Genomic DNA, 18,488 nt, shown 5'->3' on the forward strand with positions numbered 1-18,488 from the left:
GCCCCTGCCACCGCTTCGTATCTATGGAGAGCACCTGCTACCCGAGGTAGCTGTGTTTCGTTGGACACGATGAGGGTGACGTCATCCGCATAGGCAGAAACAGACTTACCGCAGCAATGGCTCAAGAGCCAAAACATACAGGAGCGGGGACAAGGGGCACCCTTGACGAACTGAACGCTTGATCGAAAACGGCTCCGTTAGGTAACCGTTTATCTGGACTGTGGACTTGATGCCGCTGTACATAGCTGAGATCCACCCGCAGAAGCCAGGGCCCAGCCCAGCCGCTTCGAGGACCGCCGCCAAGTACCGATGGTCTACCCTATCAAACGCTTTACTTTGGTCTTAATGGCCCAATGCCCCTCCTTTGCCGTCTAATTTCCCGACCCTATCTATAGTGTAGTGGAGAAGGTGAAGATTCTCCTGGATCGATCTGCCTGGGATTGCACATGTCTGTGCCTTCCCGACAAGTTTCTCCACGACAGCCGTCAACCTTTTTGCTAACACCTTGGCCAAAATCTTAAACTCTAGATTAAGTAGAGTTATGGGCCTGTAATTACTAATACTGTCCCCCTTGCTCGGGTCTTTCTGGACCAGCGTCACAACTCCGACTCACAGAGTTGGGAATCCTCCCATTCTGTTGCCAGTTTGCATAGACGCTTACCAGTATGTCCCCGAACAAGTCCGGCATACAACAATAAAATTCATAGGGCAGATCATCCAGCCCCGGCGACTTTTCCCCGGCGCACTCGGCCATAACCCCTCTTACCTCCGCAGGAGAGATCGATCCTTCACAGCACTCCGCCTCACCAGCCGAGAGCCGAGGCCCACCAGCTAGGAAGTCCTTTAAGGTCTCCCCACGCTCGAGCGGACCACCGCCCCCAAACAGCCGTGCGAAATGCTGGTGAAGGACCTTCTGCATCTCCTCCTGTCCATAGATCTTGCGGTCCTGCTCGTCAGTTAAGGACATAATACAGGACTTTTTGCCCTTCTGACTCTCCTCACGACGGGCCCATCCGGCAACGTTAATACCTTCTCGTTTTCCTGCACATAACTTAGCTCTGACTCTACACCCCTCGTGCTTGGCGTTGAGGTGACAGTACAATACCGCTCTCGCTGCCAACACTCCAGATGCACAGCCAGATTCCATAGCCTCGTCTAAGTTCTTAACTAATTCGCCCTCTATTCTAGTCCTATCTAAACTTAGCTGATTGCTAAATCTAATGGACTCCAAACGGATGGCTCTTTTGAGGGCGAGCCACCATCTATTATTAATGATGGTGCCACATAATGCCCTCTGTACTAATTCCTTAATCCGGGTACGGAAAGCTTCACAAGTCAAAATAGACTTGTTCATTTTCCAGTACCCGGGACCTTGTCTATGGCATTTATCTACCTGTACCTCACACGTCACAAGTTTGTGATCCGTGTAAGGCACAACAGAGAATTGTGGACAGCTAACACTATTCCTATCTCGTTCCTTAACAAATACTCTATCTATGTACGATCTGCGTGAGCCGTCGTTATTACTCCACGTCCACTGTGGAACGTTCGGCTCATCCAGTCGAAAACGGTCTACTAGATTAAAGCTCGCTAGTAGAGCCTTGAGGCCAGGATTCCCCTTCCTATCGCTCGAACCTACACTATCCACCCGCGCATCGAGAATGGTGTTGAAATCCCCTACCAAGACTACCGTTTTGGACGTCACTAGAAAGTGCTCCAGTTCCCGAAAAAAACCGAACTGCCCACGTCCATTAGGAGCGTAGACAGCCACCAACCTGAAGGACTGCTTACTCACGTGCGTCACATCTAGGACAACCAGCCTACCTTCTGGGTCCAGAAAGACAGTACTTACCTGTAAGTCTAAGTTCTTCCTGAAAAGAACTGTCACGCCTGCACCTCCCTCTCGGCTAGGAGAAATAAATTTCTCGTAACCATTGAGAAGTGGTGAGAACGCTTGGGGTCCTTTCAACTTGGACTCGGTAACAATAGCTACATCGATTCTATGTGGAATGAGGTCGTCCCGAAAACAAGCATGTTTCCATTTCGACCCCATTCCACGCACATTTATACAACCTAACTTAATCATCGAAAAAAAGAAAATTATTTACTCACGGTTGCGAGAGAGAGCCTGACAGATTCCTTCTGCCTGTCTTCCCCCCCACTCGCCGTTGCTGCTGGGCGTTTCACCGGCGTTGCCACCGGGCTCTGGGTTGGTGTGGCTGCCGGGCTGACGTATAATTTCCCAGTTGTCACTTCCTGGGTGACATCCTTAATGAAGCCGGCTTTTACGAGGTCTTGTAAGTTTTTTCCTTTCCATCCTTCTTCGCCGACCCTTGCATATCGCCACTCCGCTTCCTTCTCGGTCGCTTTGTAGCCCTGATCAGCATACATGCTTGCACAAATTTTGCTACTCTCTCGTTCCTTGTGGTGTATGCTATAATTTTTTCATTGGGTTTAAACCCTTTTACAGTTGTGGGGTGGGATTTGTTAAAGTGCTGGCCTATAAATGTAGGACCGCCGGGGTGGGATTGGAGAATATTTTTAATTTGTTCGTCTGCGTTGTTTTTGGTTTTTTTTTTTGTTACAGGTGGGGAGTCAGGGGTGATGGATTTTTTCCTTTTGTTCGACACGTTCGTGAATTCCATATATTTGTTTTTGTTGTATTAATTTCCTCCTCCTTTCCTTTCTCATTTTGCATTTCGTTCTTGTCTTCCTCCTTTTTGGAGTTCGACCTGTTTTTTTTTTCCTCCTTGCTTTCGCCAGTCGTTACTTTGTTCTCCACTTTGCTGCTTTCTGCGTTCTTCACAGCGTTTTTTTTTGGGGGGGGGGGCGTTGCCTGTATTATTTTTCTTTGTGCAAACGGAGCGAACGTGGCCCTTTTGCCCGCACTTAAAACATCTGGGCCTGCGTCCTTCCACCGAAACTCGTATGGAGTGCCCCTGTCTGGTAGGCTTTCCAGCGTCGCATTTTCCGCCTGAATAATCATCTCCAGCTGCTGGCCTCTCCAGTGTTTTGCAATTTTCCTCTTCATACTCAAAATTGTCAATTTTGATTCAACATCAAAAATGACCGCTGTTGCCGCCCACATCACGTCGTAGCCCCTTGGTATATCTTCTAGGGTCACTTTTGCTGTTCTGCACCCTAAATATAAGGGTAGTAGTATTATATTCTCGTTTTTCAACGTTTGCGTCGAAATTTGCCTTGCTTCTTCCGCCGTCTCAAAATGCGCCTCCACTGTAGCGCTTCTTGCACCTCGGTTGACATGACGAACTTTACTCCATATTGGTGCCATACACTTTTCGACCATTTCGTTTTTTACGTCGGTCATTCGTTTTTCTTTTATATTGTACACCTTGTAGGTGACCATTTTTTCCTTTATTGCCTGTATAGTTTCAGGGGGCGGTACCAACCGTGTTTCTTCACCACTTTTTTGCACCAGCGGTCTGAACTTGAATAGTCTTTCCATTGACACCTCCATTTCTTCCACTTCGCCACCTACGGCGTCTGAAAAACTGGGTTTTGCCTGTGTTTCCTTTTGTTTAACAGTTGTTATACCTTCTCCCATCTCGGGAAAGTCTTTTTTTGAACTTAAGTCTAATTCCATATTAGACAACACAAACTTGTCACAAATGACAAGAGAATTTTTTTCAAAAATAACTTATGCAGGTTAAGAGTTCACACAAAAAAAAACACACAGAAATTTTATACCCCGAAGGGCGAAAATTACTGGGTCAAAAACAGTTCAACAATTATATTACGTGTAACACAACAAAGTAGACAAACGGAAACGAACTCACACAACGATTTGCAGCAACAGAAAGATATTTGATATACTCCGAGGAAAATTTCAAAAAACACCGGTTTTCGATGATAATTCTTTATTATAATTATAAAATCAGTACATAGAAGAACAATACAGAACATACATACAAAAAACAGTTAAGTGGTTCGTTTAAAAATTTCCAAAATATATGGATTATTCATTATACAAAAAACTGTATATAAATTGTCCTTTGCATTGACTAATATAACATTACATTAGATTGAAATCTTACCGATATATTTTAAACCCCGGCAACCTATAAGGCCCCGCAGCTTTCCTTTCCTCTTCTCCATCCATAGTTAAACTGGGTTTTTGACACCCACCTTTTTCGCCACTTCCTTCCATCTTTTTCCATACACACCTCGTGGTAAGGTCTTCTTTTCCAGCCCCATTTTGCTCTTCAGATGATATCTGAAGTAAGTGAGCAAGCCGGGGCATGAGACAAAGGATCCTATTGCGACTCCTTCCATTCTTGTACGCCACATGCATTCTTTTACTACTGCAACCGTGCAGTGAAAACATGCCTCACCTTCCTTCGAGAGTCCAGTTGGCGGTATCATCTTAATCATAGACTCAGCCGACAGCTGTACTCGTCCCAGATGCGATAACACGTGTTCTGTGTAACTTATCAAGTCTGACAACGGCCGACAGTGTACAAAAGCGTGCTGGACGGTTTCATCGTCCAACCCGCATCTTGGACATGTCGGTGGCACTGAAATTCCGTGCCGCGATAACTTCTCGCGAACAGGTAAAGCATTCCTATAACACTGCCAGGCCAGGGATCTTTGGAAATTATCCAAATACCCCGTCCTGAAAGCCTTTTTAAACAGGTTGGTAAGTTGGTCTTCGTCGAACCCCAGAGCCCCTCCTAGAACGTCGTCGTTCTTTGCCTCTACCAGCCTGCTATAAAATACCGAGGTGGTATTTCCGCAGCCGGCCTTGCCCGCCTTGTGGATCAGCGTGAGTGCCTGTCGACACTCCTTTTGCCATAAAGTCAGATTCCGTCTTTTGATGTAACCGGGTTTAAAATTCACTAAGGAAGCCGGTCTCGGGAAAAATTCCCCTGTCAGCGGACTCCACACCTTATCACCCTCCAGGTGGTGCCAGAGATGCTTCAGCCTCAGCGCATGTCTGCGCATCATCAACCAAGGCATTCCTAACCCACCCTTTAACGGTTCCTGGCAGCAAACGGAGCGCCTCACAAGTGGCTTTCCTCCCTTCCACAAAAAGCGGAAAAGGATTCGCTCCAACTTGCTAAGCCATGAATCGGGGCAAGGGACAACGGTCAGGCGGTAAGTGATTACAGATGCAATAAACATCTGTACCACCTCCGCTCTTCCTTTCAAGGACAGAAACCTTCCGGACCAGGTCCGTACTATGGCCTCCACCTTGCCCGTCACCTCACTCCAATTACTCTCGTTTGGGAGTCTGGCCCAAACCAAACTCCTAGCAACTTAACAGGACCGTCTGTCCAGTGTCCCACGGCACTGGACGATATCGACTTGCTCCTCCATGTGCCGAGGCGTAAGCCAATCGACTTGTCCTTGTTAACTTTTGCTCCTGCCACCGCCTCGTATCCTCTGATAGCATATTCTACACAAGGTAGCTGAGCCTCATTGGACACGATGAGGGTGACGTCATCCGCATAAGCAGAAACCGTCCTCCTGCCTCCGATCTCATCCGGGTTACTTCCCAGCCTCTCCAACTTTCGCAGCAATGGCTCGAGAACCAACACGTACAAAAGTGGTGACAAGGGGCACCCTTGACGAACTGAACATTCGATCGAAAACGGTTCCGTTAGGTAACCGTTTATCTGGACGGTGGACTTGATGCCGCTATACATTGCGGAGATCCACCCGCGAAATTCAGGGCCCAGTCCAGCCGCTTCGAGGACCGTCGCCAGGTACTTATGGTCTACCCCATCGAACGCTTTACTTTGGTCTAAATGGACCATTACCCCGCCCTTGCCGGTTAATTTACCCACCCTATCTAAGGTGTAGCGTATACGGTGAAGATTGTCCTGGATCGACCTGCCTGGAATTGCACATGTCTGTGCTTTCCCTACAAGTTTCTCCACGACAGTCGTCAACCTTTTTGCTACATTAAGTAGAGTTATGGGCCTGTAATTACTAATGTTATCCCCCTTGCTAGGGTCTGGATTAACGTCACCACTCCCCGGCTTACAGAACTGGGAATTCTCCCGTTCTGCTGCCAGTTCGCGTAGACGCCTGCCAGTATTCCCCCGAACAAGTCCGGTATACTTTGATAAAACTCGTAGGGCAGACCATCCAGCCCCGGCGACTTCTCCCCGGCGCATCCGGCCAGTACCCCCTCTATCTCCGCGGGAGTGATCGCTCCTTCACAGCACTCCACCTCACGCCCCGAGAGCCGCGGTCCGCCGGCTAGGAAGTCCTTTAAGGCCCTCCCCCGCTCCAGCGAACCACTACCCCCGAACGCGCAGGCGAAATGCTGGTGAAGAAACTTTTGCATCTCCTCCTGTCCATAGATCTTGTGTCCCTGTTCGTCAGTTAAAGACTTGATTGAAGCTTTGTTGCCTCTCTGACTCTCCACACGGTGGGCCCATCCGGCAACGTTAATACCTTCTCGTTTCCCTGCGCGTAGCTTAGCTCTAACTCTGCAACCTTCGTGTTTGGAGTTAAGGTGATGGTACAATACCGTCCTTGCCGCCATCACTCCGGATGCAGAGCCAGATTCCATTGCCTCGTTTAGATTCTTAACTAAATCGTCCTCTATCCTAGACCTATCTAACCTTAGCTGATTGCTAAATCTAATGGACTCTGAACGAATGGCTCTTTTGAGGGAGTGCCACCATCTATTGTTAATGATGGTGCCACATAATGCCCTCTGTACTAACACCTTAATCCGGGTACGGAAGTCTTCACAATTCAAAATAGACTTGTTCAGCTTCCAGTACCCGGGTCCCTGTCTATGACACTTATCTAATTGCACCCTACAAGTCACAGATTTGTGATCCGTGTAAGGCACAATGTGAAACTGTGGACAACTAAACGTATCCTTATCTCTTTTCCTAACGAATATCCTATCTATATACGATCTGCGTGAGCCGTCGTTGTTACTCCACGTCCACTGTGGAACGCTCGGCTCATCCAGTCGATAACGGTCTACTAGATTAAAGCTCTCTAGTAGACCCTTGAGGCTAGGGTTCCCCTTCCTATTGGTTGAGCCAACACTGTCGACCCGCGCTTCGAGGACAGTGTTAAAGTCCCCTACTAAGACTACCGTTTTCGACGTCACTAAAAAGTGCTCCAGATTCCGAAAAAAACCCCGACTGCCTACTCTCTTTCGGAGCGTAGACAGCTACCAACCTGAAGGACTGTTTACTTACGTGGGTCACATCCAGAACGACCAGCCTGCCTTCTGGGTCCAGAAAGACAGTACTTACCTGCAAGTCCAAGCTCTTCCTGATAAGGACTGCCACGCCCCTTCCTGTTCTTCGGCTAGGAGAAATAAATTTCTCGAAACCATTTAGAAGAGGCGAGAACGCTTGGGCCCCGTTCATCTTGGACTCGGTTACAATAGCTACGTCCACTCCGTGTGTCGTGAGGTCGTTCAGGAGACAAATTTGTTTCCATTTCGACCCCATTCCACGCACATTCACACAACCCAGCTTTGCCATTGTCGGAGAGAGAGAAAAAAAAATAAACTTACGGTTGGGACAGGGAGCATGACAGTTTAAATCTGCATGCTTCCCCTTCTTCCTCCCTTGTGGTCGTAGCTGCAGGGCTCTTAACCGGCGTTGCCATCGGGCTCTGGGTAGGTGTGGTTGCCGGGGTTATAGTAAGTTTACCCTCCAGTATTTCGTTAGTAACGTCTCTGATAAGGTTATTTTTTAAATGTTATTGGAGTGTTTTTTCCTTCCACTCGTCTTCCTTTATTTTTGCAAAACGAGTGGTCGACTTAGTGTCTGCAGACTTACTGAATAATTTCAGTTTTGAAAATTTAAAATACTTGAACACTCTTTCGTTTTTCTCGTCGAATGCTACAACCTTTTCATTTTTTTTAATCAATTTTTTCCAATCTTGTTTTATGGGGAGGGGCTTGGCGAACTGTGTTCCAATGAATAGTGCCGTGGGGGTGGGGCTGGGGAATTTGTTTTGTATGCATCTCTGCGAGGTTTGTAGATTTTTTCTTTGTTTGGGGAGGGGAGTCCAGGGTATTTTCTTTTTTTCTTTTGTGTGTTACCTGTGTAAATTCCATTTGTTCATTTTTATCTTCCGTTTCGGTTCCCTTCCTTGTCGCAGTCTTGGGGTCTTTTTCCGCCTTTTCTTTTTCTGTGTTTGAAGCACATTGAGGAGGGGCTTCGCTGTTTTTCTTTTTTTTTATGCAGTTCGAGCGGACGTGACCCTTTTCACCACATTTGAAACACCTAGGTCTGCGCCCCTCCACTGACACTCTCATTGTAATTCCCTCCTCAATAAATACCCTATCGAGTAAGTTTTCTAGCACATTATTTTCTGCTTGAACGAGGAGTTCGAGCGCTTGTCCCTTCCAGTTTACCTCCTCTTTCCTTTTCATCTGCAGAATTGAGACTTTCTGCTCTACGTCGTGCAGAACCACCGCTGCTACCCACATTATATCATATCCTCTTGGAATGTCTTCCACATATAGTTTCGCAGTTCTTTTTCCCATATATGTAGGTAGTAACATGATGTCCTCACTTTTTAAGGTCATCGATGAAATCTCTCTTGCCACATCAGCCGAGTCGAAATGTGCTTCAACGGTAGCGCTGCGGGCACCTCGACCGACGTGGCGAATTTTGCTCCACACTGGGGTCAAGCACTTCTCTACTATTTCGTTCTTCACGTCCATTATTTTTTTCTCTTTGTTACTGTAAACCTTGTATACGACTATCTTAGCCTTTATTTCCTGTAATTTCGCTTGCGGCGGTACCAGTTTAATTTCATTGCCTTCCTTTTTTACCAAGTTCCGGTATTCGAATAACTGTTCAATTTTAAATTCTACTTCCGTTATGTTTCCGCCCACTGCGGCCGAAAAAGACTGTTTTTTTAACCTCGATATCCTTCTGTTCGTCTTTTCCCATCACGGGAAAGTCGCTCCTCGACGCCAAGTCGAACTCCATTTCTCAAATTATGAGAACCAATTTTTCAATAAAAAAAAATTACCCCGAAGGTAATAACAATGTTTATACACAGAATTTTCAGCTCCATAGGGCGAAAATTACTATCACACAACGGACAACTGTTCAATTCACGAGCAAACACAAACAACGACGAACAAAAAACGAACTCACTCAACAAAATAGGCAGCTAACTTCTCAATACGCAGATGAAAGAGGGGTCCCTAGACGAGTCAAAACACCGGTTTTCGATGAAGTGAGACCGTTTGCAAATCCTTATTTATGGTTTTTCCAGTAACTTTTCGTCACTGATTTCGAAAAACTGTCTGCAAGCAATAATAAATCTCTGAACGAGATGTAAACAGTAACTGCACGACAATGTTAGGTATACTAGCCATCTCAATATGGCTCTTAGTCAGTGTCTTAGTCAGCTGAGTACTTGACAGACACTGACTTTGCTGACGACATCGCTCTTATCAGTGATTCTCTCTCCAATGCCCAGTCTCTTTTACAATCTCTTGAACAAGCCTCAAATTGTGTAGGTCTTTACCTCAATGAGGCCAAGACTGAATACATAAACAAGTGCCTGTCCAACAGTGATTGCAACAGCCATACTCTCAACAATGCGCCCTTAAATATGGTTTCTGATTACAAATATCTTGGGTCATACATATCATCATCTGGAAAAGACTTTCTAACTAGAAAGGGTATGGCCTGGTCAGCCTGTAATGACATGCATAAGATCTGGTCATCAAATCTAAGTAGAGACTTCAAACTTGAAATATTCAAAGCCACAGTCGAACCAATTCTACTATATGGCTCAGAAACCTGGACGTTATCAAAGAAGCTTGAGAGGCGGTTGGATGGAACCTACACTCGCCTCCTTGTAAGAGCTCAAAATCTCTCGTGGAAGCGCCATCCAACCAAAATGCAAATATATTATATCTTTATTCTGGGCACGATGGCCCTAATTCAGACGGGACCAAAATGCAAATATATGGGAAACTACCACCTGTGTCATCTCTTGTGAAAGGTAAGAGAGTCCAGTTTGCTGGACATTGTTGTAGAGCTGAAAAAGAGGTAATTTCTACTCTTCTCCTCTGGAAGCCATCTACTCGCAATACCAGAGGGCGCACACTCTCCTACCCTGATGTAATCTCCAGGGATACAGGCATCCAGCAACAGGACCTCCGTAATGCCATGATGGACCGTGAAGTCTGGCGTAGCATGGTAAATTCCATTGTCTCGACCACGGTCGAACAATGATGATGATGATGATCAATATGGCTAACCACTAAGGGTGGGTGTTACAATAGTTACTATTCTTACCGTTTCAACGTTGACGCCTCCCACTACATCGTATACTCTTGCATGTCTCCGCCCATTTTTGCTTCCTTCATTAACTCATACTCTTCCTCTATTGGTAAATATATTTATTATTCTCTCGCGCTCTCTCCCTCTTTATATGTCTCTCTCTCTCTTTCTCTTCGCCTCCATCTCTCATCTCATCATAAATTACTGAATGCTTTCCCCCCCCTCCCTTGCTTTCTGTCTTAACTCCCCTGTTCTCTTTCTTATTAAACACAAATAGCATTTTCTTTCTCCCGCCCTCAAAACATATCCACCCAATTCTCCCTCTTTATCTCCTTTCTCTCGGTACTTCATTATATATTCATTTTAACCACTCCGGCTACCTTACTATATCGTTCACCTCATCCTCTCCCTCACTTCCTAAACGTATATATATATATATATATATATCAGTTCCCCCCTCTCTCTCTCACACACTCTCTCTTTCTTTCTCAGCACCCCATACATTTCTGTATCCCTCCCCCTCCCGTAAATTTCCCTATCTCTCGTTTTTCTTTCTTTCTCCCCCTCTCTCTCGTTCCCTTTCTTTCTCTTTTTCTCTCCTCCCCCACCTCCTTATATCTTACCCTTTCCCTCTTCCTCTCTTTTTATTTTCCAAATAAATTATATTTTCAGATTTACCTTAAAATTTCTCTCTCGCTAATTATTTTACCAGAAGCTAATTATTTAACTAACGATTAATTACATAATTACTGTGTAGTTCTTAAGTGAGGAAATTAAATATTAAGCCATTTACGGACAATTTAAGAAGCATTTATTCAAAGAATCGTCCTACACATGGTTTGACATCATGCTAGAAATAACCGCCCACTACCCTCAAATTGGCGTTGTTTTTCATACAAAATTGAAAGACAATTTAAGAAGCATTTATAAAACTTTTCCCGAATCTGGTCGGACTTATTGCTCGAATGAGAAACCAAGTGAAGAAGCGTCTATAAAACTTATTGGTGGTCTGGTATTTTACTAGAAATAACAGCCCATCACGCTATACTTTACATTGTTTTCATGAAGAACACTTTAAGAAGCTTCTGGAGAAATATAGTCCATTTGGGGATTTAATGTGATGCTAGAAATAACAGATCCTCAATAACTATTGTATTTGTTTCCATGGTGATTTTCTATTTCATATGCAAGGAATATCGACAGTAAACTGTTACTCTATGCTATAAAAAGCAGGGAAAAGGTTGGCGTCAACAAAGGTTATTAAACTATAAACACTTTAAAGAATGGAGCCAGAATGAATGAACTAATTGTTGCTGTGGATAAAACCTACAAATCAATATAAAGGGAGATAATTAGATTTAACTGTTTGTTACAGTAAATACTTCAGGAGAGGAAATACGCATGCGCATTGAATGTGCTTCCTACTTGATGTTTGACTTCCGGTTAAATGTCCTTTGAATGAATTTTATTTAATCAGCTGATAATAATAATACGTTTATAATTCTTTTAATGTATTTCTCAACCAACACATACACACATATATAAACAACACTATCCTTTATGAAACATTTGCGTAAGTATTAAACAATGAAAATATTCAATGTTTTTAATTCTGGAGACTTTCGGTTTTTGGTGCATCAATTCGTTGTTCCTCTTCCGTGTTTTATGAACGAAAGATGTGCTTGATTGTACAGGATTTGGCTGCTATTTCTTGCTACGAAAAACATATTCAATGATTTGTGCGATATTTGGTTGATATTACTAGCTATGAAAGTGAAATGTTTATTAATTGTTCGAGCTTTGACTGCTATTTCTAGCTATGGAAGCTACCTTATGCACTGTCCGCCGTTGCCTGGTTAGTTTGTTGTGTGTTTTAGCTGAGAAATATTCTCAAATACACTCCAACCACTGAAATGTTTACAATATTACCTGGAAACGAAATACAAAGTAGAGAGTGCAACGGGTGTAAGAAAAAAATGGGATCTATTCCATTTGACGGACAGATTTTTAAAATCATCATTATTTATTTTTGAACTAAACACTTTGAAACTTCGGATACTGGTAGAATGTGTCACATAGAACAGGGTTTACTCTTAACGTTTTTGACAAAACTATGTATTTTAGAAGTTATTTTGTGTTAAAGTTGTATTTGGGTAATTTTTAAGCAATCAATGACGTATATTCAGTTGAAGAAAATTACTGCTGCTGTTTGGGAAGAAGAACTTCGGGGTCTATTAACAATAAAGGAAAAAAATGGAGGGGGTGGGGGCAAAATGTCTTTCAGGAAAAAAAAAACTAAAAGCAGTAGAAATGCACGAAGGATTATGGAGGAAACATGCTTCAGATACACTCGTTGATTCATACAAACGTAACTGAGATGAAATGCAGCAGTGGATCATGGACTGGCAACTCAAGCTGGCTGTGGACAAATGTACCACCATGCATTTTGTGAGGAAAAACCGAGCATCTGCTTACTCCCCTCACAACACTAATCTCAAAAAGTCTTCTTGTGAACGTGACCTGGGCGTTATTGTCGACAGCGATTTGCGTCGAACAAAACACATCGCCAAGAAGGCTGAGGGTGTCTTGGCATCACTCACCAAGTCCTTTATGACCCTCTTTCCTGCTATCTATCTGAGGCTTTATATAGCTATGGTGCAGCCTCACCTGGAATTTGTATCACCGGTCTGGAACCCCTATCTTGCCCAGGATATTAATTGTCTGGAAACTGTTCAGTGACGTGCAACTAAGAGAATACCCTCCATCAGACATTTGCCATATTCTGAACACCTTACTTCCTTGGGCATGGATACATTGAAACTCCAACTTCTGGCGGCTGACTTGGCAGATATCCATAAAATTATTAACCATCTTACAAACAATAACTCTGAGCACCTTTTCAAACTCCACCTGTCTAACACCCGTGGATATGCTTACAAAGTCAGAAAACAGCACAGCTTCCATGACCTGCCAGTATCAGTTGTTAGTTGTCGGAGCACTGCATCCTTCAAAACTTCCATGCTTCCTGAGATTCGCCAACACTACACCTGATTTTCTCCCCTCCATACACATGCAAGCATGTATCTGGCTCATACACTGTTCACTTCCCAGACATTTGTACATTACTGCATATGCTTTATACACACTTTTCACAACATGTGGTGCACCTGAGCACTGTATACAATGATTTCATTATTATTATTATTCTATATATATGGGTGAATATGTATTTTAATTATACACACACATAAAAATCTGGCACACTGTCGGTTACGATGATCACAATTACCCAAAACTTCTTCATCACTCTTCCAGTTACATTTTTCCTCTTGAAAAGAAGGCTTTCATCTACTTGGACTATAAGTTGTACCACTGTACAACTGAAAGGATGAAAGGCAAAGTCAACCTGGGCGGAATTTGAACTCAGAATGTAAAGATAGATGAAATACTGCTAAGCATTTCACCCGGCATGCTAACGATTCTGTCTATTTGCATAATCATATTGATTTCATTATGCAAAAGATAGAATCGAAAGAATTTTGTAAAAATAGAAAGGTTATTCAGCATATTGTTACATCGTTACTCTGCCATTTGATATTTCTAGGTATGCAAGAGCGATATCTATGATTTGTGGGGGATTTGGCTGCTATTTCTAGCTATGGACGCTACCTTCAGCACTCCCCATAGTTGCCTGGTTTGTTTGTTGTGTGTTTTAGTTTGAGGAATATTCTGAAATACACTCCAACCACTGAAATGTTTGGAAACCAATACTTTATTGTAATCTATTGATTGTTTCTCGGTATTACTATCGATGTGTGCCCAACCAACTAGTAATTTGTTTCCTCATAACTTTCTCAAAAATGGATAATTCAAAATAAAATTTTCTGAAAGTACGTAGTAGTATAGATAAGGATTATGTAGGAATCTGTTGTGCAAAGATAAGTATAATTGAATGGAGGTTATGGATAATTTATATACATCGACTTTATTTTCTCATACTTGTAGATTTAAAATGAGGCAGAGTGTCAGATTAGCTCATCCACATAAGTTGGTTAATATTCGTTTTGAGGGGGATTTTTTCAAATTACCTTCACCACACATTTAAAAATGATGGTTGTGGAGAAAAAGTTACGAAAATCTGATTTCCACCTACTCATGAGACATTAAACACTGAAATAATATTATTAGCCATATTTCTGGAGAAGGACTAATATTAGTGTCCACCATTCTGTAGTTTTATTTTAAAACAATGTGAAGGTGTCAGTGCAGTTTACAATTATGTAAGCTTCACACAAGATTCTATGATATCAGTTTTAATAAATTTAAGTGTTAAGTTCATCGTCATCTTTTAATGTCTGTTGTTCATATTGGCATGGTTGGATGGTTTGACCAAAGCTGGCATGCTGCAACAGACTCCAGTCTAATTTGTGATGGTTTCTACAGCTGAATGCCCTTCCTAGTGCCAACCGCCTCATGGTGCACAGGGTGTGTTTATGTGGCACCACACATTTACTTTAATGTGGTAGCACTTGGCATTGCACGTCTGCATTTATGAGAAACTATCACAAGCGATTTTCGTCACCAGACGCCTGAGTTTCAATACTTTAGCTGTGGAGTACAGGTTTTCTCAGTAAGCGATGTGGCAGGCATCTCAGTCTTTATCATATCACTTCTACGTGTTCCATCTGCTTTGAGAGATCAGCACTTCTCTATAGAACTGTTAGCATCCACCTCAGTTGTTAAGGTAAATGTTTATTTCTACAGTTTATCTCAGTAGAAATGAATCTGTCTTTTTTAAGTAGCCTCTACATCTTATACGTTTTTTTTCTCTATAATTTCAGAACATCAGATGACAGAAGAAGAATCCTCAATATCTACCACCTTTTAAAGACTACAAGAAAATATTATAGAATTGATTTCCCCTGAACACATAAGATAATATGACTGTAATATCTGTATGAATGCTTCTTTCAAGAAAGTAACCTAATTATGCTCAAACATATTCATACAGGAGGGACTATCTGTGGTGAATCATTGTCTCAAACTACTGTCATTGCTAAGAACAACTGTACTCATACGGGAGAGAGATCATATCAATGTGATATCTGTGGTATATCGTTCGCTCAAAGTAGTCACGTTGCTGTGCACAAACGTACTCATACAGGAGAGAGATCATATTGTGATATCTGTGGTAAATCATTCTCTCAAAGTGGTACCTTATCTATGCACAAACGTATTCATACAGGAGAGAAACCGTACCACTGTGATATCTGTGGTAAATCATTCTCTACTAGTAGTTACATTACTGTTCACAAACGTCTTCATACAGGAGAGAGATCATACCATTGTGATATCTGTGGTAAATCATTCTCTCAAAGTACTAACTTATCTGGTCACAAACGTACTCATACAGGAGAGAAACCATATCATTGTGATATCTGTGGTAAATCATTCACTAGAAGTGATCAGGTTACTGCGCACAAACGTATTCATACAGGAGAGAGATCATATCATTGTGATGTGTGTGGTAAATCATTCTCTCAAAGTATTCACTTAACAGGGCACAAACGTATTCATACAGGAGAGAAACCGTATCATTGTGATATCTGTGGTAAATCATTCTCTGGAAGTAGTTTGTTAACTATACACAAACGTATTCATACAGGGACACCATATCATTGTGATGTGTGTGGTAAATCATTCTCTCAAAGTAATGACTTAAAGAAACACAAACGTATTCATACAGGAGAGAAGCCGTATCGCTGTGAGATCTGTGGTAAATCCTTTTCTCACAGTTTTTGTTTATCTGCACACAAACGTACTCATACGGGAGAGAAGCCTTATCACTGTGATATTTGTGGTAAATCATTTTCTCAAAGTAGTACCTTGAAGAAACATGAACGTATTCATACAGGAGAGAAGCCATATTATTGTGATATCTGTGGTAAATCATTCTGTGAAAATAGTGTCTTAGCAATACACAAACGTATTCATACAGGCGAGAAGCCATACTATTGCGATATCTGTGGTAAATCATTCTCTCATAATTATAGCTTAACTAAACACAAACGTATTCATACAGGAGAGAAGCCAAATCACTGATGTCTGTGGTAAGTCATTCTCTCAAAATAGTTCCTTAGCAAAACACAAACATATTCATGCAGGAGAGAAACCATATCACTGGGATGTCTGTGGCAAATCTTTCTCTGATAGTTACTTAACTTTACACAAGCATGTTCACATGAGAAATACCATATTGTGACATTTGTAGTAAATCATTCTATCAAAATAGTAACTTATCCTAACACAAACATATTGATACTAGGGAGAAATATAAGGCGTGGTTTCTATAGTTTCGATTTTTTTTCTTTCGTTTTTGCAATATTAACCCCTGCTCCTTTCTTGACCACTCATCCTTTCCATGATGTAGGGACCTCTATACCAAAACTCCTCCTCCTGACAGCCCTACACATTAGGCTTTCTTGAGTATTGCATCCTGTAATTACAGCATACTGTATTTGAAATGCTTCTCTCATTCCATATTTTATGTCATCTTTTATACACAGGTATATTGTAAAGTTGTCAAATATTTACATAAACTATGACCCCCCCCCCCCCCAAATACAAATCAGAAGAAATCGCAAAGGAAAAACATGAGGCATAAGTATAGTTTAGTGTCCCACGCCAGACTGATTCCTTGTTGGTTTCAGGATAATGGTTTCTTTAAATTCAATTTTGCAGATGTAAGTTTTGAATTGACCAAATTATAATGATTTTCATAAAGTTCAGAAACAACGTTTTGGAGGAGATTTCTCACTATCCTTTGTCAAGTCTGTACCACTTCTTCAAAATGTGAGGTTAAATTCAGTTCAGCCAAGATAACCTATGAAATATCTTTTGTTACTGTGACCAAGTGTAGCTATGAAATTTTTATAAAAATGGAACAGTAAATAGAATACTCTCTTTCTTTTACTTGACACCTGTAACAGAGGCAGGTGTCAAGTCTCAGTAATGTCACAGACATAAAGATGTGCTTTCGTCTCTTTACTTGCTGGTTGTTACACATGTAACATTTCTCTCTTATCCTCTCTACTCAGAGATATTTACACAATGGACAACAACTACACTCTGTCTGTATTTATTAACAACTCTAAATAGTTTAGCTGATAATTCTAAACAAAAGCCAGATCACTTGTGATCTATTTCTAGTGTCCTTTATTCTATGTATGATGAATGAAACATGTGGCTTTACACATGCAGGGTGTTTGGGTTAAATTTCACAGTTTGCATAAAAGTAACATAAACCACAGTATCCCATCCAAAAATAAAAGATCAAAAGATATGAACTAGATTATGCCGGGGAGACAGCTTCCACCATGGTCCCAGGACAGCTCTAGAACCTGGTCTATGTGTCCCTCCTTTTGTCTCTGAAAAGTTCTTCAAACACCTCCTTGATCTTGGCTACCAGCTCAGCACTGATGTTGAAACAGAGCAGTCGGTGTCTTTCTCAACTGTGCCTTACAAATGATAATCCAGGGGATTACAATGAGGAGAATTAGGAGGCCAGGAATTAAGGCTGGAGAAGTTGTGGGACATTCTCTGACCACCACTTCTAACTTTTTTGCAGAAATATGACATGCAGTCAAATGTTGCTGCCACACACACATCCCTATGACAGCATCCTTCTTCAGCAAAGTTGCACCACAGTCTCACGTGACATCTGAATGGAATCTAACGTCATGTTCAAAGATGTGGTGTCACATGACATTACCCTCACTGTTGACACACCCAGAGATGAGCCTGTTGTACTCCTTCCTGCTGGTCATGACTTTGTAGTCTCTGTTGCTGCTGTGCATGTCATGTCTTACATCTTTTACAGTGTTCAGAAAGCATTTAGCTGCAGTCATGTCAGCATCTTTTATACCCAGTATGAATCATCATGATACAGCTAACTCTCTTCCAATATTCAGATGGTTTCCAGTCCTCTCTTTTAGCTGCTGACTTTTTTTTTTAACTTTATACTCTCCAACAATATTGACTGTTCACCAATACATAAAGTGTTTTTTTCTAAAAGGTGACATAAAAATATTGTGAAATTAAGCCTGAATACACTGTGTCCCAATGTTTATATTTACAAAATTGCAGGCTCTGAACTTGTGGTGTGTAAATTGTTTGTTTCGTAAAGGCATAATATAAATGTACCTTTTATATGAATTAAATCTGGCAGCTAGC

General features: G+C 42.1%; 1 protein-coding gene across 1 annotated transcript; it reads left to right on the forward strand.

The window, feature by feature from the left end:
* Nucleotides 1-11,635: 11,635 nt before the first annotated feature.
* LOC115219932 (zinc finger protein 436-like) lies at nucleotides 11,636-17,784 on the forward strand. The gene is made up of 3 exons (XM_036503041.1): nucleotides 11,636-11,829; nucleotides 15,098-15,725; nucleotides 17,692-17,784. Exons 2-3 carry the CDS (start codon nucleotides 15,246-15,248, stop codon nucleotides 17,782-17,784), a joined length of 573 nt encoding a protein of 190 aa, XP_036358934.1. The 5' UTR covers nucleotides 11,636-11,829; nucleotides 15,098-15,245.
* The last annotated feature ends 704 nt before the right edge of the window (nucleotides 17,785-18,488 follow it).

This window comes from Octopus sinensis, linkage group LG1, assembly GCF_006345805.1.
Source record: "Octopus sinensis linkage group LG1, ASM634580v1, whole genome shotgun sequence".
In the NCBI taxonomy this organism is placed as follows: domain Eukaryota; kingdom Metazoa; phylum Mollusca; class Cephalopoda; order Octopoda; family Octopodidae; genus Octopus; species Octopus sinensis.

Excerpts from the sequence above, each read along its gene's own strand:
- LOC115219932 (XM_036503041.1), top strand. The coding sequence starts at position 15,246 with ATGCTCAAACATATTCATACAGGAGGGACTATCTGTGGTGAATCATTG. Across the intron at positions 15,726-17,691 it reads CATTCACTAGAAGTGATCAG|TTCTTCAAACACCTCCTTGA; the intron begins GTTACTGCGCAC and ends GTCTCTGAAAAG.